Consider the following 26,807-nt stretch of genomic DNA (forward strand, 5'->3'; position numbering starts at 1 on the left):
TCTCTAGTGATGGATAGCCTGTATTCTCAGTGATGTCACTGCTGATCTCTAGTGATGGATAGGCTGTATTCTCAGTGATGTCACCGCTGATCTCTAGTGATGGATAGGCTGTATTCTCAGTGATGTCACCGCTGAGCTCTAGTGATGGATGGGCTGTATTCTCAGTGATGTCACCGCTGATCTCTAGTGATGGATAGGCTGTATTCTCAGTGATGTCACCGCTGAGCTCTAGTGATGGATAGGCTGTATTCTCAGTGATGTCACCGCTGATCTCTAGTGATGGATAGGCTGTATTCTCAGTGATGTCACTGCTGATCTCTAGTGAATGGATAGGCTGTATTCTCAGTGATGTCACCGCTGATCTCTAGTGAATGGATAGGCTGTATTCTCAGTGATGTCACCGCTGATCTCTAGTGAATGGATAGACTGTATTCTCTGTATATACTTTAGTAATTTGTGTATTTTCTTTAGTAAAGATATTATTATTAATATTATTATTAATAATAATAATATTAATCCTAAAATAATATGTAATTCTTCTCATCACGTAATCTTCTGTTTCCTCCCTTCTAATCCACAGCTACATTTTTGTCTGTAATTTACCAATATTCTAATCACCCAATCCCAAAAAAAAAAAAATGTTATCCCTTCAATGTACTTCGTTTTATTATTTATTTATTAATTTATTTCTGCAGGCGGAAACTTTCCACTAAGTCTAAAAAATGGCGATCCATATTCAACCTGGGCCGTTCTGGAACTGAATCCAAATCTAAGCTGAGCCGCAATGGAAGCGTGTTTGTCAGAGGACAGAAAGAAATGGGCGGTAAGTGTATAGGAGGCAGGTATTGTGCTTTTTAGATATTTTAAATATTTTTTAATGTGTTTAATAATTAAATTTGAATTTAAATATTTTTTTTATTTTTAAATCCTCTGTTGTCTCACTAAAACAACAAGATAGGTCAGTGTTTCCCAACCAGGGTGACTCCAGCTGTTGCAAAACTACTACTCCCAGTATAACGGGACAGCCAATGGCTGTCCGGGCATGCTGGGAGTTGTAGTTTTGCAGGAGCTGGAGGCACCCTGGTTGGGAAACACTGAAAAAGAGGTTTAAGGACTACTCCTGTGGAAAACTGTTTATTTTTTTTGTTTTAAATCAACTGGTGCCAGAAAGTTAAAACAGATTTGTAAATTACTTCTATTAAAAAATCTTAATCCTTCCAGTACTTTTTAGGGGTTATTTACTACAGAAGAAATGCTTTTCTTTTTGGATTTCTCTGACATCATGAGCACAGTGCTCTCTGCTGACATCTCTGTCCATTTTAAGAACTGTCCAGAGCAGGAGAAAATCCCCATAGCAAACATATGCTGCTCTGGGCAGTTGCTAAAATGGACAGAGAGGTCAGCAGAGAGCACTGTGGTCGTGACATCAGAGAAATCCAAAAAGGAAAGCATTTCCTCTCTAGTATACAGCCCATAAAATGTACTGGAAGGATTAAGATTTTTTAATAGAAGTCATTTACAAATCTGTTTTAACTTTCTGGCACCAGTTGATTTAAAAAAAAAAAGTTTTCCACGGGAGTACCCCTTTAAGTGCATGATTACCCAGCATCTCCAATAGGGATCAACCGATTATCGGTATGGCCGATATTATCGGCCAATAATCACGATTTTGGGCATTATCGGTATCGGCAATTACCTTGCCGATAATGCCCCACGCACCGCCCCACGAACATCATTCGAGTGCTGATCACACAGATCAATGTGGTTCTATGCAACCACATTGATCTGTATGAGGAATCTAATGATTTCTCCTAAAAGTCCCCTAAGGGGACTAATAAAGTGTAGAAAAAAAAAAAGTTTAGTAAAAGTTTTTTTAAAAATACACAGTAACCGCTTCTTTAATTAAAGTTTAAAAAAAAAACCTGTCCCAAATTCCATATAAAAGATATAAAAACATAATAAAAATAAATATATGTGGTATCGCCCCGTACGTAAATGTCCGAACTATAAAAATATATAGTTAATTAAACAGCACGGTCAATGGCATACGCGCAAAAAAATTCCAAGTTCCAAAATAGGGTATTTTGGTAACTTTTTATACCATAAAAAAATTGATAAAAAGCGATCAAGCGAAAAGCAGCGGGATCGCGGGGGGAGGGGGGTGGAGATCCTTTGTGGAGGTAACAAGAGGGCTTACCTCTCCTTCCGTTCAGGTCCTGGCTTTATCAATCGAGTGTAGATCACACAGATCAATGTGGTTCTATGGAACCAAATCAAACGGTTTCTCCTAAAAGTCTCCTAAGAGGACTAGTAAAGTGTAAAAAAAAAAAAGTTTAATAAAAGTAAAAAAAATAAATACACATTAACCCCTTCCTTATTAAAAGTTTAAAACACCCCCCTTTCCCCAAATTCCATATAAAAAATATAAAAACATAATAAAAAATAAATATATGTGGTATCGCCCCGTGCGTAAATGTCCGAACTATACAAATATATAGTTAATTAAACTGCACGGTCAAAAAAATTCCAAGTTCCAAAATAGGGTATTTTTGGTCACTTTTTAATACCATAAAAAAATGAATAAAGAGCGATCAAAAAATCCAATCAAAACAAAAATAGTACTGATTAAAACTTCATATTATGGTGCAAAATATGAGCCCTCATATAGCCCAGTACGCAGAAAAGTAAAAAAGTTATAGGGGTTTCAATTTTCTTGCACAATGATAATTTTTTCCCGTTTCGCCGTAGATTTTTGGGTAAAATGACTGACATCATTACAAAGTAGAATTGTTGGCACAAAAAATAAGCCATTATATGGATGTTAAGGTGTAAAAATGAAAAGGTTATGATTTTTAAAATGTACGGAGGAAAAAACGAAAGTGCAGAAACAGAAGAACGCTTGGTCCTTAAGGGGTTCAGCTTTCAGGAAGGAACGGTGAATCGTAAGAAGCCACTTGCGAAGGTGTTCAGTATGCTGAGGGAAGAGAAAAATATATACGATAACAAATATAGGGATGGGTGAAGGGAGGGATAATGCTCGCCTCCTGTCTTTCATAAAATCTATATTTTCCGTCACCAAGGATAGGAAAATCTCCAATTTTATTTCAAGACAGGAGGCCTCGCATTATTTGCAAGTTCAAAGCTATGAAATAGTAAAACAACATACAGTCATGGCCGTAAATGTTGGCACCCCTGAAATGTTTCTAGACAATGAAGTATTCCTCACAGGAAAGGATTGAAGTAACACATGTTTTGCTATACACATGTTTATTCCCTTTGTGTGTATTGGAACTAAACCAAAAAAGGAGGGAAAAAAGCAAATTGGACATAATGTCACCAAACTCCAAAAATGGTCTGGACAAAATTATTGGCACCTTAGCTTAATATTTGGTTGCACACCCTTTGGAAAAAAAACATCTGAAATCAGTGTCTTCCTATAACCATCAATAAGCTTCTTACACCTCTCAGCTGGAATGTTGGACTCTTCCTTTACAAACTGCTCCAGGTCTCTTATTGGAAGGCGCCTTTTCCCAACAGTAATTATAAGATCTCTCCACAGGTGATCAATGGGATTTAGATCTGGACTCATTGCTGACACTTCAGAACTCTCCAGCACTTTGTTGTCATCCATTTCTGGGGGCTTTTTGATGGATGTTTTTGGGTCATTGTTCTGCTGGAAGTCCCAAGATCTTGGATGCAAACCCAGCTTTCTGACACTGGGCTGTACAGTGCGAACCAAATTCCATTGGTAATCCTCAGATTTCATGATGTCTTGTACACATTCAAGGCCCCCAGTGCCAGAGGCAGCAAAACAACCCAAAACATCACTGACCTCCACCATATGTCACTGTAGGTACTGTGTTCTTTTCTTTGTAGGCCTCATTCCATTTTCGGTAAACAGTAGAATGATGGGCTTTACCAAAAAGCTCTATCTTGGTCTCTATCTGTCCATAAGCTCTATCTGTCCATAAGACGTTTTCCCAGAAGGATTTTGGCTTACTCAAGTTCACTTTGGCAAAATGTAGTCTTGCTTTTTTATGTCTCTGTGTCAGCAGTGGGGTCCTCCTGGGTCTTCTCCATAGTGGGGTCCTCCTGGGTCTCCTCCATAGTGGGGTCCTCCTGGGTCTCCTCCATAGTGGGGTCCTCCTGGGTCTCCTCCATAGTGGGGTCCTCCTGGGTCTCCTCCATAGTGGGGTCCTCCTGGGTCTCCTCCATAGCGTTTCATTTCATTTAAATGTCGGCGGATAGTTCGCGCTGACAGTGATGCTCCCTGAGCCTTCAGGACAGCTTGAGTATCTTTGGAACTTGTTTGGGGCTGCTTATCCACCATCCAGACTATCCTGCATTGACACATTTCATCAATTTTTCTCTTCCGTCCACGTCCAGGGAGATTATCTACAGTGCCATGGGTTGCAAACTTCTTGATAATGTTGCACACTGTGGACAAAGGCAAATCTAGATCTCTGTAGAGGGACTTGTAACCTTGAAATTGTTGATATTTTTCCACAATTTTGGTTCTCAAGTCCTCAGACAGTTCTCTTCTCCTCTTTCTGTTGTCCATGTTTAGTGTGGCACACACAGACATGCAATGCAAAGACTAAGTGAACTTCTCTCCTTTTTATCTGCTTTCAGGTGTGATTTTTATATAGTCCACACCTGTTACTTGCCCCAGGTGAGTTTAAATGAGCATCACATGCTTGAAACAATCTTATTTTTCCACAATTTTGAAAGGGTGCCAATAATTTTGTCCAGCCCATTTTTGGAGTTTGGTGACATTATGTCCAATGTGCTTTTTTTCCCTCCCTTTTTTGGTTTAGTTCCAATACACACAAAGGGAATAAACATGTGTATAGCAAAACATGTGTTACCGCAATCCTTTCCTGTGAGAAATACTTCACTATCTAGAAGCATTTCAGGGGTGCCAACATTTACCGCCGTGACGTGATTGTGATAGAAAAAAATGGCTGATTTATAAAGGTTTATAAAGGTTTAAGGTACGGGAAGCCTTGCCAGAGTCATAAGAGGCCGATAGATAATTCAGGATATGGGGGATAGGTGCTTGTACGGGATCCTAATCCCGTGTGTGCACCAATCAACCCAAAGTTTCCAGGCTGATCTGTAAGCAATCCTAGTACCTGGAGCCCAGGCTTCTGAGAGAATGTCTCTAGTTGACTGAGAAAATTCTGAGTCAAAAGGGGTTGACCCGAAATCAGCCAAACCAATAGAGGAAGTTGATGCGATAGAACCAGAGGATGGAAGTTTCCTGATGGATCTAAAAGTAGATTTGGGAGTTCCGGAAGGAGTCTCGGATAATCCAATAACATTCCCAGGATCTATGGGAACCAAGACTGTGTTGGCCACCAAGGAGTGATCAAGACTAGAGTCTATTTCTGAATGGATACTTGGAGAAGAACTCTGTGAATGAGAGAAAATGGAGGAAATGCATACAGAGCCCCTGGAGGCCATACTTGTAGGAGAGCATCTACTCCTAATGCCTCCAGATCGGGATGCCAACTGAAGAATAAAGGAAGTTGGCGATTGAGTCGAGAGGCAAATAAGTCCAGATGAAGAGGACCCCATAGAAGGTTGATTTGATGAAAAACTGATGGATGTAATTTCCAGTCGCTGGAGTTGACTAGATATCGGGAAATCCAATCTGCTAGAGTATTGGAAAGACCTGGAAGATATTCAGCTTTTAGAGTAATGTTTTTGTCCAGGCAGAAATGCCAAAGACCTTTGGCGATATTGGCGAGGGATTCCGATTTCGTTCCACCAAGACGGTTGATGTATTGAATTGCTGAAATATTGTCCATGCGGATCAAGATACAAATGTGGGGTAAATCTTTCACAAAACTCTTTAATGCAAAAAAGCCGGCTAAAAGTTCTACACAATTGATGACTGTTTGGCCCCCTGTTAAAAGAGAACTGTACCGAGCTCCCCAACCATTGAGGCTCGCATCTGATTCAAAAAATTAGGTCTGGATTGGAATTGAAAATAGCTTTGCCATTCCATTCCTGAATGTATTGAAGCCACCATAGGAGTTCTTCCTTGGCGTCTGAAGACAGACAAACTTCGTCTGAGTATCCTAGACCTTCTCTTAGATGACTGATTTTTTATATTTGAAGAGCTCTGTGATGTAATGGGGCCGTAAAGAAAGCTTGAATGGAAGCGGACAAGAGACCCACAATTCGAGCTATTGATCCAAGAGAAATTTTGTCCTTGTTGAGGATGAACCAAATTTCTTTCCGAATAATCTTCAATTTCTTTGAAGGGAGACTGAGAAGGGCAGTATGGGTGTTCACTGAAAAACCTAGAAACTCCACTTCTTTCGAGGGGATTAGAATAGACTTCTCGTAATTGATTATGAATCCGAGGTGCAATAAAAGGGATAAAGTCCATTCCATATGAAGGGAGACCAGATGTTGAGAAGCGGCCATGATGAGAATATCATCTAAATAAATTATTAGACGAACTCCCCTGGATCGTAGAGAAGCTACTACAGGTTTCATTAGCTTTGTGAAGCACCAAGGGGAAGAGGAGAGGCCGAAAGGAAGGCAAGTGAATTGCCATTTTTGTTTGTTCCAGATGAATTGGAGGTAAAGTTGAGATACAGGATGAATAGGGACGGTAAGATATGCCTCCTTGAGATCGATTTTTATCAACCAGTCTTCTCTCAATAAGAGATCTCTCAGTAGATGGATACCTCCATCTTGAAATTACAGTAACGTACAAAATTGTTTAGAAGTCTAAAGTTTATGACAGGTCTGTGGCTGCCGCCTTTCTTTTTTACTAGAAAGAGATTGCTTACAAAACGTGTAGAGTGTAGAGGAACTTAGCGTTTTTCGCACATAGATCTCTGATCTCTGATTGCACCAACATTTGGTCTGCTTTGAAAATATATTGGGCTTTGTAGTAGATCCTGGAAGGGATTGGATAGGAATTCTATCTGATAACTGTCACGATGCCGGCTGGCAGGTAGTGGATCCTCTGTGCCAGAGAGGGATTGGCGTGGACCGTGCTAGTGGACCGGTTCTAAGCCACTACTGGTTTTCACCAGAGCCCGCCGCAAAGCGGGATGGTCTTGCTGCGGCGGTAGTGACCAGGTCGTATCCACTAGCAACGGCTCACCTCTCTGGCTGCTGAAGATAGGCGCGGTACAAGGGAGTAGGCAAAAGCAAGGTCGGACGTAGCAGAAGGTCGGGGCAGGCAGCAAGGATCGTAGTCAGGGGCAACGGCAGAAGGTCTGGAAACACAGGCAAGGAACACACAAGGAACGCTTTCACTGGCACTAAGGCAACAAGATCCGGCAAGGGAGTGCAGGGGAAGTGAGGTGATATAGGGAAGTGCACAGGTGAACACACTAATTGGAACCACTGCGCCAATCAGCGGCGCAGTGGCCCTTTAAATCGCAGAGACCCGGCGCGCGCGCGCCCTAGGGAGCGGGGCCGCGCGCGCCGGGACAGAACAGACGGAGAGCGAGTCAGGTAGGGGAGCCGGGGTGCGCATCGCGAGCGGGCGCTACCCGCATCGCGAATCGCATCCCGGCTGGCAGCGGAATCGCAGCGCCCCGGGTCAGAGGACGTGACCGAAGCGCTGCCGCGGGGAGAGTGAAGCGAGCGCTCCGGGGAGGAGCGGGGACCCGGAGCGCTCGGCGTAACAGTACCCCCCCCCTTGGGTCTCCCCCTCTTCTTAGAGCCTGAGAACCTGAGGAGCAGACTTTTGTCTAGGATGTTGTCCTCAGGTTCCCAGGATCTCTCTTCAGGACCACAACCCTCCCAGTCCACTAAAAAAAAATTTTTTCCTCTGACCTTTTTGGCAGCTAAAATTTCTTTGACCGAGAAGATGTCCGAGGAGCCGGAAACAGGAGTGGGAGGAACAGATTTGGGAGAAAAACGGTTGAGGATGAGTGGTTTGAGAAGAGAGACGTGAAAGGCATTAGGGATACGAAGAGAGGGAGGAAGAAGAAGTTTATAAGAGACAGGATTAATTTGACACAAAATTTTGAAAGGACCAAGATAGCGTGGTCCCAACTTGTAGCTAGGGACACGGAAGCGGACATATTTAGCGGAGAGCCATACCTTGTCTCCAGGGGAAAAAACGGGGGGAGCTCTTCTTTTCTTATCCGCGAACTTCTTCATGCGTGATGAAGCCTGTAAGAGAGATTTTTGGGTCTCTCTCCATATGATGGAAAGGTCACGAGAAATTTCATCCACAGCGGGCAGACCAGAGGGCAAGGGAGTAGGGAGGGGGGGAAGAGGGTGACCGCCGTACACCACGAAAAATGGGGATTTGGAGGAAGACTCAGAGACCCTGAAGTTATACGAGAATTCGGCCCATGGGAGGAGATCTGCCCAGTCATCCTGGCGGGAGGAAACAAAATGTCGCAAATAATCACCCAAGATCTGGTTAATCCTTTCTACTTGTCCATTGGACTGGGGATGATATGCAGAAGAACAATTTAATTTAATCTTGAGTTGTTTACAGAGAGCCCTCCAGAATTTAGACACGAATTGGACGCCTCTATCCGAGACAATCTGCGTAGGCAACCCGTGAAGACGAAAAATGTGTACAAAAAATTGTTTAGCCAACTGAGGCGCAGAAGGAAGACCAGGAAGAGGGATGAAATGTGCCATTTTGGAGAATCGATCAACGACCACCCAAATAACAGTGTTGCCACGGGAAGGGGGTAAATCAGTAATAAAATCCATACCAATCAGAGACCAAGGCTGTTCGGGGACAGGCAGAGGAAGAAGAAAACCAGCGGGCTTCTGGCGAGGAGTCTTATCCCGGGCACAGATAGTGCAGGCTCGCACAAAGTCCACAACATCCGTCTCCAGAGTCGGCCACCAATAGAAGCGGGAGATGAGTTGCACAGATTTCTTGATACCCGCATGACCTGCGAGATGGGAGGAGTGACCCCATTTGAGGATTCCGAGGCGTTGGCGAGGAGAAACAAAGGTCTTTCCTGGAGGAGTCTGCCTGATGGAGGCAGGAGAAGTGGAGATCAGGCAGTCAGGTGGAATGATGTGTTGCGGAGAGAGTTCAACTTCTGAGGCATCCGAGGAACGAGAGAGAGCATCGGCCCTAATGTTCTTATCGGCAGGACGAAAGTGAATCTCAAAATTAAATCGGGCAAAGAACAGAGACCACCGGGCCTGGCGAGGATTCAGCCGTTGGGCAGACTGGAGGTAGGAGAGGTTCTTGTGGTCGGTGTAGATAATAACAGGAGAACTTGATCCCTCCAGCAGATGCCTCCATTCCTCAAGTGCTAATTTAATGGCTAGAAGCTCTCGATCCCCGATGGAGTAGTTCCTCTCCGCTGGAGAGAAGGTCCTAGAGAAAAAACCACAAGTGACAGCATGCCCGGAAGAATTTTTTTGTAGAAGAACAGCTCCAGCTCCCACTGAGGAGGCATCAACCTCCAATAGGAAGGGTTTGGAAGGGTCAGGTCTGGAGAGGACGGGAGCCGAAGAAAAGGCAGACTTGAGTCGTTTAAAGGCGTCTTCTGCTTGAGGAGGCCAGGACTTGGGATCAGCATTTTTTTTGGTTAAAGCCACGATAGGAGCCACAATGGTAGAAAAATGTGGAATAAATTGCCTGTAATAATTGGCGAACCCCAAAAAGCGTTGGATAGCACGGAGTCCGGAGGGGCGTGGCCAATCTAAGACGGCAGAGAGTTTGTCTGGATCCATCTGTAGTCCCTGGCCAGAGACCAAATATCCTAGAAAAGGAAGAGATTGGCATTCAAACAGACATTTCTCAATTTTGGCATAGAGTTGGTTGTCACGAAGTCTCTGAAGAACCATACGGACATGCTGGCGGTGTTCTTCTAGATTGGCAGAAAAAATTAGGATATCGTCCAGATATACAACAACACAGGAGTATAACAGATCACGAAAAATTTCATTGACAAAGTCTTGGAAGACGGCAGGGGCGTTGCACAGTCCAAAGGGCATGACCAGATACTCAAAGTGTCCATCTCTGGTGTTAAATGCCGTTTTCCACTCGTCCCCCTCTCTGATGCGGATGAGGTTATAGGCGCCTCTTAAGTCCAATTTAGTGAAGATGTGGGCACCTTGGAGGCGATCAAAGAGTTCAGAGATGAGGGGTAAGGGGTAGCGGTTCTTAACCGTGATTTTATTAAGACCGCGGTAGTCAATGCAAGGACGTAGGGAGCCATCTTTTTTGGACACAAAGAAAAATCCGGCTCCGGCAGGAGAGGAGGATTTACGGATAAAGCCCTTTTTTAGATTCTCCTGGACGTATTCGGACATGGCAAGAGTCTCTGGGGCAGAGAGAGGATAAATTCTGCCCCGGGGTGGAGTAGTGCCCGGGAGGAGGTCGATAGGGCAATCATAAGGCCTGTGAGGAGGTAGAGTCTCAGCTTGTTTTTTGCAGAAAACATCCGCGAAGTCCATATAGGCCTTAGGGAGACCGGTTACTGGAGGAACCACAGAGTTACGGCAAGGGTTACTGGGAACCGGTTTTAGACAGTTCTTGGAACAAGAGGACCCCCAACTCTTGATCTCCCCAGTGGACCAATCCAGGGTAGGGGAATGAAGTTGAAGCCAGGGAAGTCCAAGGAGAATTTCCGAGGTGCAATTGGGGAGGACCAAAAGTTCAATCCTCTCATGATGAGATCCGATGCTCATAAGAAGGGGCTCCGTGCGGAAACGTATGGTACAGTCCAATCTTTCATTATTTACACAATTGATGTAGAGGGGTCTGGCGAGACTGGTCACCGAGATGTTGAACCTGTTGACGAGAGAGGCCAAAATAAAATTTCCTGCAGATCCAGAGTCCAAGAAGGCCACTGTAGAGAAGGAGAAGGCAGAGGCAGACATCCGCACAGGCACAGTAAGACGTGGAGAAGCAGAGTAGACATCAAGGACTGTCTCACCTTTGTGCGGAGTCAGCGTACGTCTTTCCAGGCGGGGAGGACGGATAGGACAATCTCTCAGGAAGTGTTCGGTACTAGCACAGTACAGGCAGAGGTTCTCCATACGGCGTCGTGTCCTCTCTTGAGGTGTCAGGCGAGACCGGTCGACCTGCATAGCCTCCACGGTGGGAGGCACAGGAACAGATTGCAGGGGACCAGAGGAGAGAGGAGCCGAGGAGAAGAAACGCCTCGTGCGAACAGAGTCCATATCTTGGCGGAGTTCCTGACGCCTTTCGGAAAAACGCATGTCAATGCGAGTGGCTAGGTGAATAAGTTCATGTAGATTAGCAGGAATTTCTCGTGCGGCCAGAACATCTTTAATGTTGCTGGATAGGCCTTTTTTGAAGGTCGCGCAGAGGGCCTCATTATTCCAGGACAATTCTGAAGCAAGAGTACGGAATTGTACGGCATACTCGCCAACGGAAGAATTACCCTGGACCAGGTTCAACAGGGCAGTCTCAGCAGAAGAGGCTCGGGCAGGTTCCTCAAAGACACTTCGGATTTCCGAGAAGAAGGAGTGTACAGAGGCAGTGACGGGGTCATTGCGGTCCCAGAGCGGTGTGGCCCATGACAGGGCTTTTCCGGACAGAAGGCTGACTACGAAAGCCACCTTAGACCTTTCAGTGGGAAACAGGTCCGACATAATCTCCAGATGCAGGGAACATTGGGAAAGAAAGCCACGGCAAAACTTAGAGTCCCCATCAAATTTATCCGGCAAGGATAAGCGTATCCCAGGAGCGGCCACTCGCTGCGGAGGAGGTGCAGGAGCTGGCGGAGGAGATGACTGCTGAAGCTGTGGTAGTAACTGTTGTAGCATAATGGTCAGTTGAGACAGCTGTTGGCCTTGTTGCGCTATCTGTTGTGACTGCTGGGCGACCACCGTGGTGAGGTCAGCGACAACTGGCAGAGGAACTTCAGCGGGATCCATGGCCGGATCTACTGTCACGATGCCGGCTGGCAGGTAGTGGATCCTCTGTGCCAGAGAGGGATTGGCGTGGACCGTGCTAGTGGACCGGTTCTAAGCCACTACTGGTTTTCACCAGAGCCCGCCGCAAAGCGGGATGGTCTTGCTGCGGCGGTAGTGACCAGGTCGTATCCACTAGCAACGGCTCACCTCTCTGGCTGCTGAAGATAGGCGCGGTACAAGGGAGTAGGCAAAAGCAAGGTCGGACGTAGCAGAAGGTCGGGGCAGGCAGCAAGGATCGTAGTCAGGGGCAACGGCAGAAGGTCTGGAAACACAGGCAAGGAACACACAAGGAACGCTTTCACTGGCACTAAGGCAACAAGATCCGGCAAGGGAGTGCAGGGGAAGTGAGGTGATATAGGGAAGTGCACAGGTGAACACACTAATTGGAACCACTGCGCCAATCAGCGGCGCAGTGGCCCTTTAAATCGCAGAGACCCGGCGCGCGCGCGCCCTAGGGAGCGGGGCCGCGCGCGCCGGGACAGAACAGACGGAGAGCGAGTCAGGTAGGGGAGCCGGGGTGCGCATCGCGAGCGGGCGCTACCCGCATCGCGAATCGCATCCCGGCTGGCAGCGGAATCGCAGCGCCCCGGGTCAGAGGACGTGACCGGAGCGCTGCCGCGGGGAGAGTGAAGCGAGCGCTCCGGGGAGGAGCGGGGACCCGGAGCGCTCGGCGTAACAATAACCCAGTATAGTGTTGAGAATCCACTGGTCAGAGGATATCATTTCCCAATTGTGGAAAAAATGAATGATCCTTCCGCCCACTGGAAATTGGAAAGAAGGATGATGAAGGCTTACCTGAGGAAGGTCTTGACCGGTTGGCACCTCTTTGACCCCTTGCCCTCCAGGGCTGTCCTTGGTAGGGGAAGAAAGGCTGGGTTTGAGGGACAGGAACACTGTAGGATTGTGGAGGGGGCCCTTGATACTTTGATCTGAACTGTGGAGCTCGGCTGGGAAAACAGCCCCGTTTTTTCCCAGCCTTCCCAAAAAAATTATTTGAAAAGACCTTTTTTAATGAGGCCTGCACCCTTATCTAAAGACGAAAATAGGCCAACATATTTGGAGATTTCTTTTATGAAATTGTCCCCAAACAGGAGAACCTCAGTAAGTGTGGAGGACTCCGAAGTGGCTAAATAGGCTTGCCGGGGATCCAACTTAATTAAAATAAACCGTCTCCATTCAATGGAGATGGATTCACTAGCATTGCCTAAGAGGCATATAGCTCTTTGAGGCCAACCTTTTAGCGTATTAACATCAATAGGAGTGCCTGACTCCGAGGCCTCTTCACATAGCTCCTACATTTCTGTAAGTGGTCCCAGGAGGTTGAGGATCTTATCCTGACATGTCCTGAAGGCACGGTCAACACCCTTCTTAGTATTTTCCCCGATTTTTTCAGATGCTTGATCAAAATGGGGTCAAGTTCAGGAGTTGCTGCATCATTAGAGTAGGCCTAGGGCACTTTGCTCTCAGTTTGTTATGGGACTTTTTATCAAGCCCTTTTTAAATCCAGTGGGATAAATATTGTTCCACCTGAGGGTTTGGGATCCACTCTCCCGACCTAGGATGCCTGATGTGGAAGGGATCGAAAAAGGGGGTGCCTGTGCTATCAAATATAATAGTGGCATTCCCAGTATCAATTTCATCAAAATTTGTATCTCTGCCCTCCGAATCAGGAGGGGTCAAATGAATCTGCAGAAGTGTCCCCAGAGCATTCCTGAAAAGAATTTGGTTTTGACCGATCAGAGGCTTTATTAACCCTTACTTTATTTACTTCCTCACGGGTGGAGGGTGAAACATGCAATGAAAGAGCATCTGCAGTATGGCTGCAAGAAGGACGCACGCCTGCTTCAATTTCCTGGCACACCTCAGTAGGAATAGATTTTCTGTGTTTCTGATGGTCATGGCCGTCATAATCAGAATGCCTCTTTACAGGAATATTTTTTGTATGTTTAGTGCCCTGAGCTGCTATATGAGCGAAAGACTGAGAGATTGCCATAGCAACCGACTTCGCCACAGACTCATGCTTAGTAACCATTGCAGAATTAAAGGGGTTCTCCACCATAAGGTGATTTTAGCACGTACCTGGCAGGCAGTAATGGACATGCTTAGGAAATATCTGCTATTGTCATGGAGATAAATAGCTATGTTATGAGATTACCATAACACTGTGGCTAGGTTTTTGTGAACCGGTATTTCCTGTTTGAGTTTTCTTCTTTTGCCTACAAATCCCATAATTCCATTTCCTCCCTCCCACACACCAGCCACCCCACCCATTGAAACATAAATGAGCTGCATCCATTCAAAAGACCTGTGGTTTTCAATCAGTGTGCCTCCAGCTATTGCATTAGTTGCAGATTGATCTCTCTCCCACCAAGCGATCGCTCCACCCATTGAAGCAGACTGACTAGTGAGGTCAGGTCTCGGCCACATTGCAACCTGGGAAAAATCCGAGACAACAGTCATTTTGTAGGCATTAAAAATAAATATTGGAGTGAAAATCACAGAAGAATTGTGAGAAAACCGTCACACACAGGTACAGACACTATATTATGAACTACACTAACTTTACAGCCCCTGTAGCATAGTCAAATAAAAAAAAATCCTGGAATACCCCTTTAATCTGCTTTTTTGTGCTGACATTGACACAGATTGTCAACAATATCTTGTATCTGCTCAGTAGAGACATATTCATAGTCTTTAGTAGAAGTTTGTTCAGAAGACATATTTGTATTTTGTAAAATTATGAAGTATAATATATTGTAAATTTTATGAATTAGTTAGGTAATAACCAATTCATTAATATATACCGTATATACTCGAGTATAAGCCGACCCGAGTATAAGCCGAGACCCCTAATTTCAACCCAAAATCCCAGGAAAAGTTATTGACTCGAGTATAAGCCTAGGGTGGGAAATACCTCATCCCCCCTGTCATCATCCAGACCCGTCATTAACATCCTCATCATCCCCTTGTCATCATCCCACACATCCCCCCTTCATCATCCCCTTGTCATCATCCCACACATCCCCTTATCATCCCACACATCCCCCCTTCATCATCCCCTTGTCATCATCCCACACATCCCCTTATCATCCCACACATCCCCCCTTCATCATCCCCTTGTCATCATCCCACACATCCCCCCTTCATCATCCCCACCCCCCTTCATCATCCCCACACCCCCCCCCCCCCTTCATCATCCTCTTCTCATCATTCGCCCTCAGTGGTCTTCAACTTGCGGACCTCCAGAGGTTTCAAAACTACAACTCCCAGCAAGCCCAGGCAGCCATCGGCTGTCCGGGCTTGCTGGGAGTTGTAGTTTTGAAACCTCCGGAGGTCCGCAGGTTGAAGACCACTGCGGCCTTCAACATGCGGACCTCCAGAGGTTTCAAAACTACAACTCCCAGCAAGCCCGGGCAGCCATCGGCTGTCCGGGCTTGCTGGGAGTTGTAGTTTTGAAACCTCCGGAGGCCCGCAGGTTGAAGACCACTGCGGCCTTCAACATCATCCAGCCCCCTCTCACCCCCTTTTGTTCTGAGTACTCACCTCCGCTCGGCGCTGGTCCGGTCCTGCAGGGCTGTCCGGAGAGGAGGTGGTCCGGTGAGGAGGTGGTCCGGGCTGCTATCTTCACCGGGGGCGCCTCTTCTCCGCGCTTCCGGCCCGGAATAGAGGCGTTGCCTTGACAATGACGCATAAGTACGTTGGCAATGAACGCACCTATGCGTCGTTGTCACGGCAACGTGACTATTCTGAGGCCGGGCCCGAAGCGCTTAGAAGAGGCCTCCCCGGTGAAGATAGCAGCCCGGAACCACTATGCCACCGGACCACCTCCTCTCCGGACAGCCCTGCAGGACCGGACCAGCGCCGAGCGGAGCGGAGTACTGTACAGAACAAAAGGGGGTGAGAGGGGGCTGGATGATGTTGAAGGCCGCAGTGGTCTTCAACCTGCGGACCTCCGGAGGTTTCAAAACTACAACTCCCAGCAAGCCCGGACAGCCGATGGCTGCCCGGGCTTGCTGGGAGATGTAGTTTTGAAACCTCTGGAAGTCCGCAGGTTGAAGACCACTGCGGGTGGGGGAGTTCACTCGAGTATAAGCCAAGGGGGGTGTTTTCAGCACGAAAAATCGTGCTGAAAAACTCGGCTTATACTCGAGTATATACGGTAATTAATTACTAGATAGTAAGCTGCTATAGATAGTTAGGAATGGATAATATATAATGATGAGGAAAAAATTATATATATTTATAGCTGCACCGTCCTAAAAAGGACAGTAGGGGGCAGCAGAGTATTAGAAATGAATTGCCTTTAGAAATAAACAGCCTAAGTCGCAGTTAAAGGGGTACTCCGCTGCTCAGCGTTTGGAACAAACTGTTCCGAATGCTGGAGCCAGCGTCGGAAGCTTGTGATGTCATAGCCCGCCCCTTCATTACGTCATGCCCCGCCCCCTCAATGCAAGTCTATGGAATGGGGCGTGGCAACAGTCACGCCCCCTCCCATAGACTTGCATTGAGGGGGCAGGGCGTGATGTCATAAAGGGGGCGGGCTATGACGTCACGAGCTCCCGACGCTGGCTCCAGCGTTCGGAACTGTTTGTTCCAAACGCTGAGCAGCGGAGTACCCCTTTAAGCCAGTTAGTGACAGGAGATAGGAAGAGATACACAGAGGTTACGTGAAGAGACTGAAGACTAGTAATGCCACATCTGAGGAGAGGGAAGGGCGGGAACAATTCAGTTGATCGCCAGCTGAACTGAAAACTCGCGAGAGTTGAAGTAAAAGCGCGTCACAGGATAATGGTTACATGGTGGAAGGAGAAAACATGGTAAGAATGAAAGAAAGCGGCGAACATACACCAACGAAGGGGGTGAGGAGGAAAACAGATGTATGGAGGGGAAAACTAAAGATATAGATGTAATGGAGAGAACAAAACAGAAAAATGAAAATAGATCAATATTATTAGGAAAATGAAATTAAATATGCAGAGAAAATAAAGTAAATAAGGATTTTATGAAAATAAATGGTCAGAAAAGACGAGAATAGAATATATACGAATATAAGAATATCAATATATATAAATGTACTTATCCTGCAGGTAGCAGCAAAGAAAGAGGATGTGGTTAGGTACGCAGTGTCTTATATCACCTAGGCCTCACTCTCATTGGATACTGTTCATATCATAGCACACTTGGTTGTGCATATTCATTGTAAAGTTTTTTCTTCTACACTGTTATATACGTTTTTGTTTTGCTGCTTAATTTGCGAGGCCTCCTGTCTTTCATAAAATCACATTTATCAGAAACAATACCAATAAAAAGTTTAGCTCAATCTGCACAATAAACAAGATCTCACATATGTCTATAGATGGTCAAAAAAAAAAGTTAGGCGGGGCATAAAATATCGGCGCAACGCAAATTTAAACTTTTATAACTTAAAGGGTAGCTCCCACCATCCAATTTTTTTTTTTTTGCTAGCCCGTTCCCCCCCAACCCCCCCCCCCCCGCTACGGCACTAGCCCGTTCCATCCTACCCCGCCCCGCATACCCCGTTCCCTCATTACACTTGCAGTTACTACAGAGTCCGGCAGCGGGCGTGCAGGGACAGTGGCGGCAACGAGGCGGCGATGTGTGGGAGGAGTGGTCTCCCAGCCAGTGGCCGGGGAGCCGCCAATGCGCTCGCTCCCGCCTGTCTGATTGACAGGCAGGGAGCGAGTGCAGCCTAACTGAAAAAGGACTGATTGCCACTCCAAAATCAGTCCTTTTTCAGTATCCGGTTTTTAAATGTAAATTAAACCTTTTTAATGAAAAAAAAATAAAATAAAAGTATATTAGAGATATGTTGTAGTACATAAGTACTACAACATATCCAAAAATAAAGTTGGTGACAGTGCGCATTTAAGTTTTATAAAGTTGAAATGTTTTCCAATATGTGACATGAGGCCATTAAAAGTACAAATATGTAAATCTTATCTGACTTCTCTAATAATGATCGTCTCTCTCCACAGAGAAGGCCACCATCCGGCCGGCCAAGAGTATGGACTCCCTGTGCTCCCTCCCTACAGGTCAGTCAATGTATACAGATAGATAGAGAGAGAAGATAGATAGATAGATAGATAGATAGATAGATAGATAGGAGATAGATAGATATGAGATAGATAGAGAGATAAGATAGATAGATAGATATGAGAGATAGATAGATAGATAGATATGAGATAGATAGATATGAGATAGATAGATAGATATGAGATAGATAGATATGAGATAGATAGATATGAGATAGATAGATATGAGATAGATAGATATGAGATAGATAGATAGATAGATAAGAGATAGATAGATAGATAATATAGACATGAAGGAGGGTGATGGAAATCTGCAGCGTTGACACAGGAAGTAAACCTGAACTTTTATACCTACAATTCAAAAGGCAGATACTATCTATCTCATATCTATCTATATATCTATCTATCTCATATCTCATATCTATCTATCTATATATCTATCTATATCATATCTATCTCATTTCTATCTATCTATTTATCTAATATCTATCTATCTCATATCTATCTATCTATCTCATATATATCTATCTCCTATCTATCTATCTATCTATTTATCTCATATATATCTATTTATCTCATATCTATCTATCTATCTCATATCTATCTCATATCTATCTATCTCATATCTATCTATCTATCTATCTATCTATCTATCTACTATCTCATATCTATCTATCTTATATCTATCTACTATCTCATATCTCTCTCTCCAGAATGTAGAGTGTAAATATGTGTTATTATAATTAAAATTTATGATAAAAACAATTGAAGTAAAAAGTTCCTCTTTTCTATTTTCCTTCAGGTGAAGACGATAAATCGGGCCGTTTCAAGAGGCCGGTGGGAGCCGGTGGCTTCTTTATTCCCGTCCTCATGTCTCGAGCCACAGGAACAGGTAGCACGTACGACATTAGTAAGCAGGACAGTGAATGGGGCAGTGAAGAAGCCATTGGTGCCACCGGAGGCTCCAACCAAGACAAAGCGACACTGAAGACTCCTCAGGTGAAACCCCCGCCGGAACAGATGAAAGTGTTCCGTATCGGCGATGACCTAGAGAATGAACAGAACTCTCCAAAAGGAAGGAAGATGTTTTATACTTCTAGTGATGGACCCAAATCCGGTTTCCCTGGCAGTCTGTTTCCTTTGGAGGCCTCACCCAGACACCAGCGTAAAGCCCTCAACATCTCAGAACCTTTTGCTGTCTCGGTTCCCCTACGTGTCTCCGCGGTCATCAGTGCCAATAGTACTCCTTGTAGAGCCGGATCCAAGGAACGCCATCTTCTCTCCAGCCTAGAAGAGCTGCCGCTGCTGGAACCCAGTGTGGGACCCAAATCCCCCGGTGCAGACTCAATTACCAAAAGTGTCCATAAAACAGGACCTCGATCTCCAGATGTGACCGAACCATTGAAGATACATGAGCCAAGGAGGCCATGTCTAAAAGATCTCAGCCCAGATTTGTTTGAAGGTAACGCTGGATAGTGAATCCTGTTTCTCCATAGTTTCTTGTATCTGTCGGGTTCATCATTTCTATTATTGTCTCTGTCGAGAGGCTTTTTTTTTTCTTCTTTTCAGTTTGTCTCCTTGGAGACGATCAAAGTATTAATAACCACCTACACGTTCAATAATAGTTACTTATAGGGTACGATCACACATACAGGATCCTGCGCAGATTTGATGTGCAGGGTTTGTAACTGCCAATTAGAAGCGGTGCTCAGTCATTTAGTTTACATTGAAATCTGCAGCAGAAAATTCTGCGCATCAAATCTGCGTACGTGTGAACGTACCCTTAAAGGAGTTCTCCAGTACAGGAAAACTTATCCCTTATCCTAAGGATAGGGGATAAATTTCAGATCTCTGGGGTCCGATCTCCTGTACAGGGCCCCAGCTCTCCGGCCAGATAGCGTGTGCCAACCACCGCACAAACCGGCTGCCGACACGCCCCTTCAATACAGCGCTATGGCAGAGCCGGAGATTGGCAAAGGCAGCACTCCGGCTCTTCCACAGAGTTGTATTGAGGAGGCATGTCAGCCGCTGGTTCCCCCCCTCCCGCGGACTGCCAGGGCCCCATACGGGAGATCGAAGGAGGTCCGATCGCTGGGACTGAAACTTATCCCCTATCCTTAGGATAGAGGATAAGTTTTCCTGTACTGGAAAACTTCTTTAAGGAAGAACTGTAATGTTTTTATTAATTTTTTTATTGTTTTTGAATTTTTTTTGTATTTTGTCTTTTTTAGAAGATGATCGAACCTTGACCCTAAAGGAAATATTACTGGAGATGTCTCAGTTACCGGACATATTACCCAGCACTGCAGCGGAGAGGAAACCGCATGTCAAAGACTTGGAGCCAAAGAAGCCAGAGGCGGTGAAATCACCTGCTGAAGAGAAGACGGAAGTAGCCAACCTTGATGATCTGTTCTCGAATGATCAGGTATGGATCTGCACTAATGACTTAGATCCCATTGATAAACCCTAGACATGATTCAGGACCATACACATAAGATAGCTGTCAGTCAAACACTTATTCAGCCAATAGGTATCTCTTTCGATACCCAATGAACATTCATGTTTGGTTCAGCCATTTAAAGGGGTACTCTGCCCCTAGACATCTTATCCCCTATCCAAAGGATAGGGGATAAGATGTCTGATCAAGGGGTCCCGCCGCTGAGGACCCCAGACATCTTGGCTGCTGCACCCCAGACATCCGGTGTACAGAGTGAACTTCGCTCCGTGCCAGATGACTGGCGTTGTGGGGCAGATGTTCGTGACGTCACGTCCACGCCCCGCCCTTGACGTCACGCCAACGCCCCATCAATGCAAGTCTTTGGGAGGGGGCATGGCGGTTGTGACTAGACATCTTATCCCCTATCCTTTGGATAGGGGATAAGATGTCTAGGGGCAAAGTACCTCTTTAAGTACAAAGGTAGCCATATACTATCTGACTGCACCAAGTCTACCAGGGCTTTTTGAAATTGCTTTCCAGATAATTCGGATAGGTTTATCCAGGTGGGAGAACCCCAATAATCTTATTAAATAGTAATTTTATAATATTCCAACCTCAAATGTTTATAACATATCCACCCAAAGCTAGGTGCAGAAAGAATCGAGTTTTCATTCATTTCTATGGGGGCTAAGTAAAACTCCATAACTGCCATAGAAGTAAATGGAGAGACCCATGCGAATACATGGCCATGTTTACACTCTTTTTTTCCCCCCAATGGCTACATCATCATGACTGACTGGAATTGGGAGACAAAGATGTGGGTACAAGAGGGTGGGACACCTTTCAGACATCTTTTATCATATTTGATTTACATGCAATCATCATTGTTTCAGCCACCTTGAGGCTGCACCGTGTGAACCCAGGCTTAGTTTTCGATAAGCAAATGACACATTGAGAAGAAGTTTTTATTATTGTGTCACCAAGTTACTATCTTCCATTAATGTGTTTTTTTTTTTTTTTTTTTTCAAGGATGATGATGCATCCATCACTCTCCTGGACCCACTTTGGTCAAATATCCAAGAAGAGTTAAAGATTGTAGAGTCTGAAGAAGACCTCACTAACCATTCAGAAAGTGTCATGGATCCAAAGATATCTCCAATGCCTCTTACTCCAAATGAACTTCCTGTAGAATTAGATGGTGTTACCAGTGGCTTTGGTGACTCTGGTCTTACTGTGGACATTATTTCGGAACCTGTAGATGATAAAGACATAAAAACGGAAACAAAAACTCAGAAGGATAACCCTAATCCTTACACCATGGATGAACTGGAAAGTAGCAGCTTTCTACCTCAAGAGGCCCAAGAAGGCAAAAAGCAGGGACAACCAGTTATCAATGACCAACCATCAAAGTTAGTGACTGCTACTGAGGACGGAAGCTCTGAAGAACTGGTTCTTGATAAGATGGACAAAGATATGTCAGATATAAAAGAAGAAGGAACAAGAACAGAATGTGACAAAGAGTCACAGGTGAGTGTGGATTTAGTAGAAGAAAAGGTCGATGAGAGAAATTTAAGCGAGTCTTTAGACAACTGTGAGGATGATCTTGAGGTGGAGAGTGGACACAACTCTGAGTTTGAAGAATTTGGAGAAGACCACCACTGGGTAACAAGTCCACTACATTCTCCGAAATTAAAGAACTTTCTCGAGAAGGAAGCACCGACCATACCACCAAAGAGAAGAGGAACCACAGGAGAACTGTACAAAAGGCCAGAGTTCACCCGTAGTTTGTCTCTGGATAGTAAGGACACAAGGGCGAGTCAGTGGACCATGAAAGTTGCTGAGATAAAAGCAGATGGGGGTTCATATATAAGATCGAGGACTGATCAACTATTTAACCAAAACATGCAAAGAGAAACAAGACGTTGTCAAGGGATATCCAACGTTCCAGAGGTGCCAGTGATTGGAAATAACAGTGATTGCTGCCTGAACAATATTGAGGAAAGTCCCCATATGGCAACTGAGGAAAATCAATCCTGGGAAAGGGACAGTGGGCACCAAAACATTACAATGCCCTTAAATTCATTGGATAACTTGCCAAATGCAGAGGATGTACAAAGGCCGCCCGATTGTATTCAGGCTGAGACAACTGAGAACAGAATTGGTAATGACCAAGATGTCTCAGAGAAACCAAAAACCAGACCATCATCTCTGAACTTAGAGGCCACATCCACATCAGGGGCTGCTATTTTTACTTTTGAAAATTCGACCCCTCCTGATTCTACGGTGCCAAAGAGCCCACAAGTTCACCAGTCAAGTGCCATGACAACCATAGCCCTGTATGACCGGTCCAAAAGCCTGAGCGAGAAGCCAACCTCATCTGGTCAAAGTACAGACCTGGACTACATATCGACAAATCATCATCCAATGAGTCGGCGCAATTCTGCTCCTGTTAGTGTCTCTGCCGTTCGGGCATCATTTATGATTAAAATGTGTCAAGCCAAGGCAGTGCCAGTCATACCACCAAAGGTTCAGTACACCCAGATTCCGCAGCCCTTGCAGACAGTCAATGCAGAGTCAGAAGCTCTGGATCTAGAGAATAAAGATGTAGCGATTGAACCTGACCCGATGCCAAAGCAACCTATACCAACGATGACTGGACAGAATGACATTCCGAAGACCCCAAAAACTGATGTCAAACCTGTCGAAGAAAAAGAAAACAATGACCCGATCACTGTAGATACTTCCCATCATTCCGGCTTGAACTCTTCTACAGAGAGCAACCATAGCATTCCTCAAGAGGCCCCAGTATCCGCAGTACTCCGCAGGAAGCGGACTTCAGACGGGGAAGCTGCAGGAGACACACCATTGTCATCCAAAATGGAACGATCTTCAGGACTTTCCAGGTCTTCATTTCGGGCAAGATCTGGAAGACCTCAAAGTCTCATCCTGTTCAGCCCACCTTTCCCCATAATGGATCACCCTTCCATTGATTCAAAAATTCTTCTGAGTCCTATTAAAAGCCCAACCCAGACAACCCAAGAGTCTGCAGCTGAAAACCAGAGAACGCCCGATGGGGTCATACTCAGGAATAAAATGACCATCCCCAAAAACGGTCAAAGACTTGAGACATCCACAAGTTGTTTCTACCAACCCCAACGGAGATCTGTCATCTTGGACAGTAGGAGTGGGAGGCAAATCGAGTGACATCTTCAATGAAGGTTTTAGGTTTAACCCAGGAAGGACTTGTTTAAATGATCTATGCAAATTGGGAAAACAAATTATTCATTTGTATTAAAAAAAAAAAGGAAAAAGTTGGCCCAAATTTTTGCTTTCCACATATATATATTTTTTCTTTACACTTGCCTTTCTCTACATATTAACAATAATCTATAGCTGCAGTGCAGTTCACCCGGGTGGGCTATTAGAATTTTGAAGAAGTTTCAAAAAGTTTCTAAAATTTCTCGTTGTTCTCGAAAGCACTTTGGAATAATATTAAAAAGAAGCCGTCCAATATGTAAATTCTTCTTAACCAAAGCAAGGGAATGAAGGGGCTTCTACTCATCGATCACAGCCAAGGTGATTTTTTTTTTAACAAAATCAAAACAAAACAATAAAAAGGCGGAAATGTTATTTTTTGACATATTTAAATATATAAAAAATTTGATTGATTATGACTTCCTTTGTAAGGAGGTTGTATATGAATATAGGGAGGAACTGTCAAAAGCCATTGGCTTTTTGTAGGAGAATCTTTTTGTTACAGCAGCTATTCCGACCCTTGTTAATACGACACATAGTAGTATGAGTGACGGAGTCTATAGAGGGTTGTCCTCTTTGGGATACATTTTGTGCATTACTTCCCAAGGGACCCAGTAATAATAGACCACAAAAACAGTCTGTTTGTGCAGCTTTTTCTTTATATACGTTGCTTTTTTTTTATATAGCCAGAATAAAATTGTAACATCAATGCTAACTACTATAATACTGCCCCCTATGGCCAAAAATATAAATATCAAGTTATTGTGCATAAGAAGTTGTTATAGCATTAGCAATTTTGTAGCAGTTGAAGTTAAATTAACTATAAGACTTTGTTCTCAGAATATAATTACAATTATACTCCCCCATGGAGAAAAAAATATAACTTCTATAATACCTCTCCCTATGTACAAGAATATAACTACAATACTCCCCCCTTCAGAGAAAAAATCAACTACTATAATATTGCCCCCCTATCGAGAAAATTCATCTTCTATAATACTGCCCTATGTGGACATGAATATAACTACTATAATACTGCTCCTATATACAAGAATATAACTACTATAATACTGCTCCTATGTACAAGAATATAACTACTATAATACTGCTCATATATACAAGAATATAACTACTATAATTCTGTTCATATATACAAGAATATAACTACTATAATACTGCTCATATATACAAGAATATAACTACTATAATACTGCCCCCTATATACAAGAATATAACTACTATAATACTGCTCATATATACAAGAATATAACTACTATAATACTGCCCCCTATGAATGAGAATACAACTATAATACCGCCCCCTGTGTATAAGAATATAGCAATTACAATGCTGCCACCTTATGTACAAGAATATAACTACTATAATACTGCTCCTATATACAAGAATATAACTACAATACTTCTCCCTTCAGAGAAAAAAATCAACTACTATAATATTGCCCCCCTATCGAGAAAATTCAGCATCTATAATACTGCCCTATCTGGACATGAATATAACTACTATAATACTGCCCTATCTGTAAATGAATATAACTACTATAATACTGTCTCCTATATACAAGAATATAACTACTATAATACTGCCCCTATGAACAAGAATATAATTACTATAATACTGCCCCCTGGGTATAAGAAAATAGCAATTACAATACTGCCCCCTTATGTACAAGATTATAACTACTATAATACCGCTCCTATGTACAAGAATATAACTACTATAATACTGCCCCTATAAACAAGAATATAATTACTATAATACTGCCCCCTGGGTATAAGAAAATAGCAATTACAATACTGCCCCCTTATGTACAAGAATATAACTACTATAATACTGCTCCTATGTACAAGAATATAACTACTATAATACTGCTCCTATATACAAGAATATAACTACTATAATACTGACTCTTGTGGACAAAAAAAAATGATTAAAAAAAAATTAGAAGACTTTTTGAGATCTGCTATAAATACATCATAAAGCAACAAATATAAAGCAAAAGCTGCACAATAACAAGCAGGATAATTCAATAAATCTTCGTCATCTTTGCTGGGATTCTTTTCTTATTTTTTATTGTCGCTTTCCCATTATATACCAGTAGGTGGAGCAATATTTTCTGATAACTTCTTATGTTACAATTTACTAGATATTTCCGAAGTGTAAAGCGATTGTCAGCTCTGGGGGGGGGTTGTATTATACTGTATGTACACAGGTAAGCTGTCTCTGTATTTGTGATTGTATCTACGCCGCATCCCTGAATTGTATAATAATAATAATATAAATAACAAGAATATAAGTAAATATATATATGAGAGGAGGTGGAGCCGGGAGGAGGAGGAAGACGCCACAACTGGACCAGACGACTCGCAGACCGTGGTGCTAATTTAATTTGTATTTTTTTTTCTCGTTCTTTACATCTTTACATTGACCTAAAACTGGAATCTGTGGATAAAGTATTAGAATCCTTGCAGCAGGATATATAGAGGCAAACACTGATGTCTGCGCCGCTCACCCCACCCACAGCCATTGTCTGTGTTTTTAAGGTGAGCAGCGCCCCCTGATGGCAAAAATAAATTCACTTGTGGTTTGCAATTTTCTATCCTGTTATTTCAGTCCAGTTTTTGTTGCAGTTTGGTCTGGAAAATAAAAATGTTTTTATATAAAAAAAAAAAAATAGTGTTTATCGTTCTCCATTTCTTCTGTACATTTTGTAAATATTTATTTGCTCTCCAGCTGTGGCAAAACTATATTTCCCGTCAGCATTAGCATGATAGGAGTTGTAGTTTTGCCACAGGTTGAGGAAAAAAATTGCAAAATCCCCAACTATGAGGCTAGGTTTCCACAAAAATTTTTTTTCTGGCATTTATTTTTATTTATTTATTTTTTTTTTTAACAAAAAGCACCAGAAAAAAACTGCCACTGATTTTCCCTGCGTTTTGGCATTTTTTTTTTCTTGCATTTTTGCCTTTCATTTTTGGCCCCATTTTTTTCAAAATTAGTTGGGTACCAAAAAAATAAATAAATTAAAAAAAAAGGATGCAGTAGTGATGAAGTACCGTATTTTTCGCCGTATAAGACGCACTTTTTCTTCCCCAAAACTGGGGAGAAAAAGTCGGTGCGTCTTATACGGCGAATAC

The 26,807-nt window shown here is 43.8% G+C and overlaps 1 protein-coding gene across 1 annotated transcript in view; it reads left to right on the forward strand.

Moving 5' to 3' along the window:
- The window catches only part of ARHGAP31 (Rho GTPase activating protein 31), a 91,416-nt gene extending 65,110 nt beyond the window's left edge, over window positions 1–26,306 (forward strand). Inside the window, exons 6-10 of the mRNA XM_056560225.1 lie at window positions 696–823; window positions 17,904–17,960; window positions 18,763–19,422; window positions 20,192–20,385; window positions 21,427–26,306. Coding sequence (XP_056416200.1) covers window positions 696–823; window positions 17,904–17,960; window positions 18,763–19,422; window positions 20,192–20,385; window positions 21,427–23,601 — 3,214 coding nt within the window. The 3' untranslated portion in view covers window positions 23,602–26,306. The remainder of the gene's footprint in view (window positions 1–695; window positions 824–17,903; window positions 17,961–18,762; window positions 19,423–20,191; window positions 20,386–21,426) is intronic.
- The last annotated feature ends 501 nt before the right edge of the window (window positions 26,307–26,807 follow it).

Source organism: Hyla sarda, chromosome 2, assembly GCF_029499605.1.
Source record: "Hyla sarda isolate aHylSar1 chromosome 2, aHylSar1.hap1, whole genome shotgun sequence".
NCBI classification, from domain to species: domain Eukaryota; kingdom Metazoa; phylum Chordata; class Amphibia; order Anura; family Hylidae; genus Hyla; species Hyla sarda.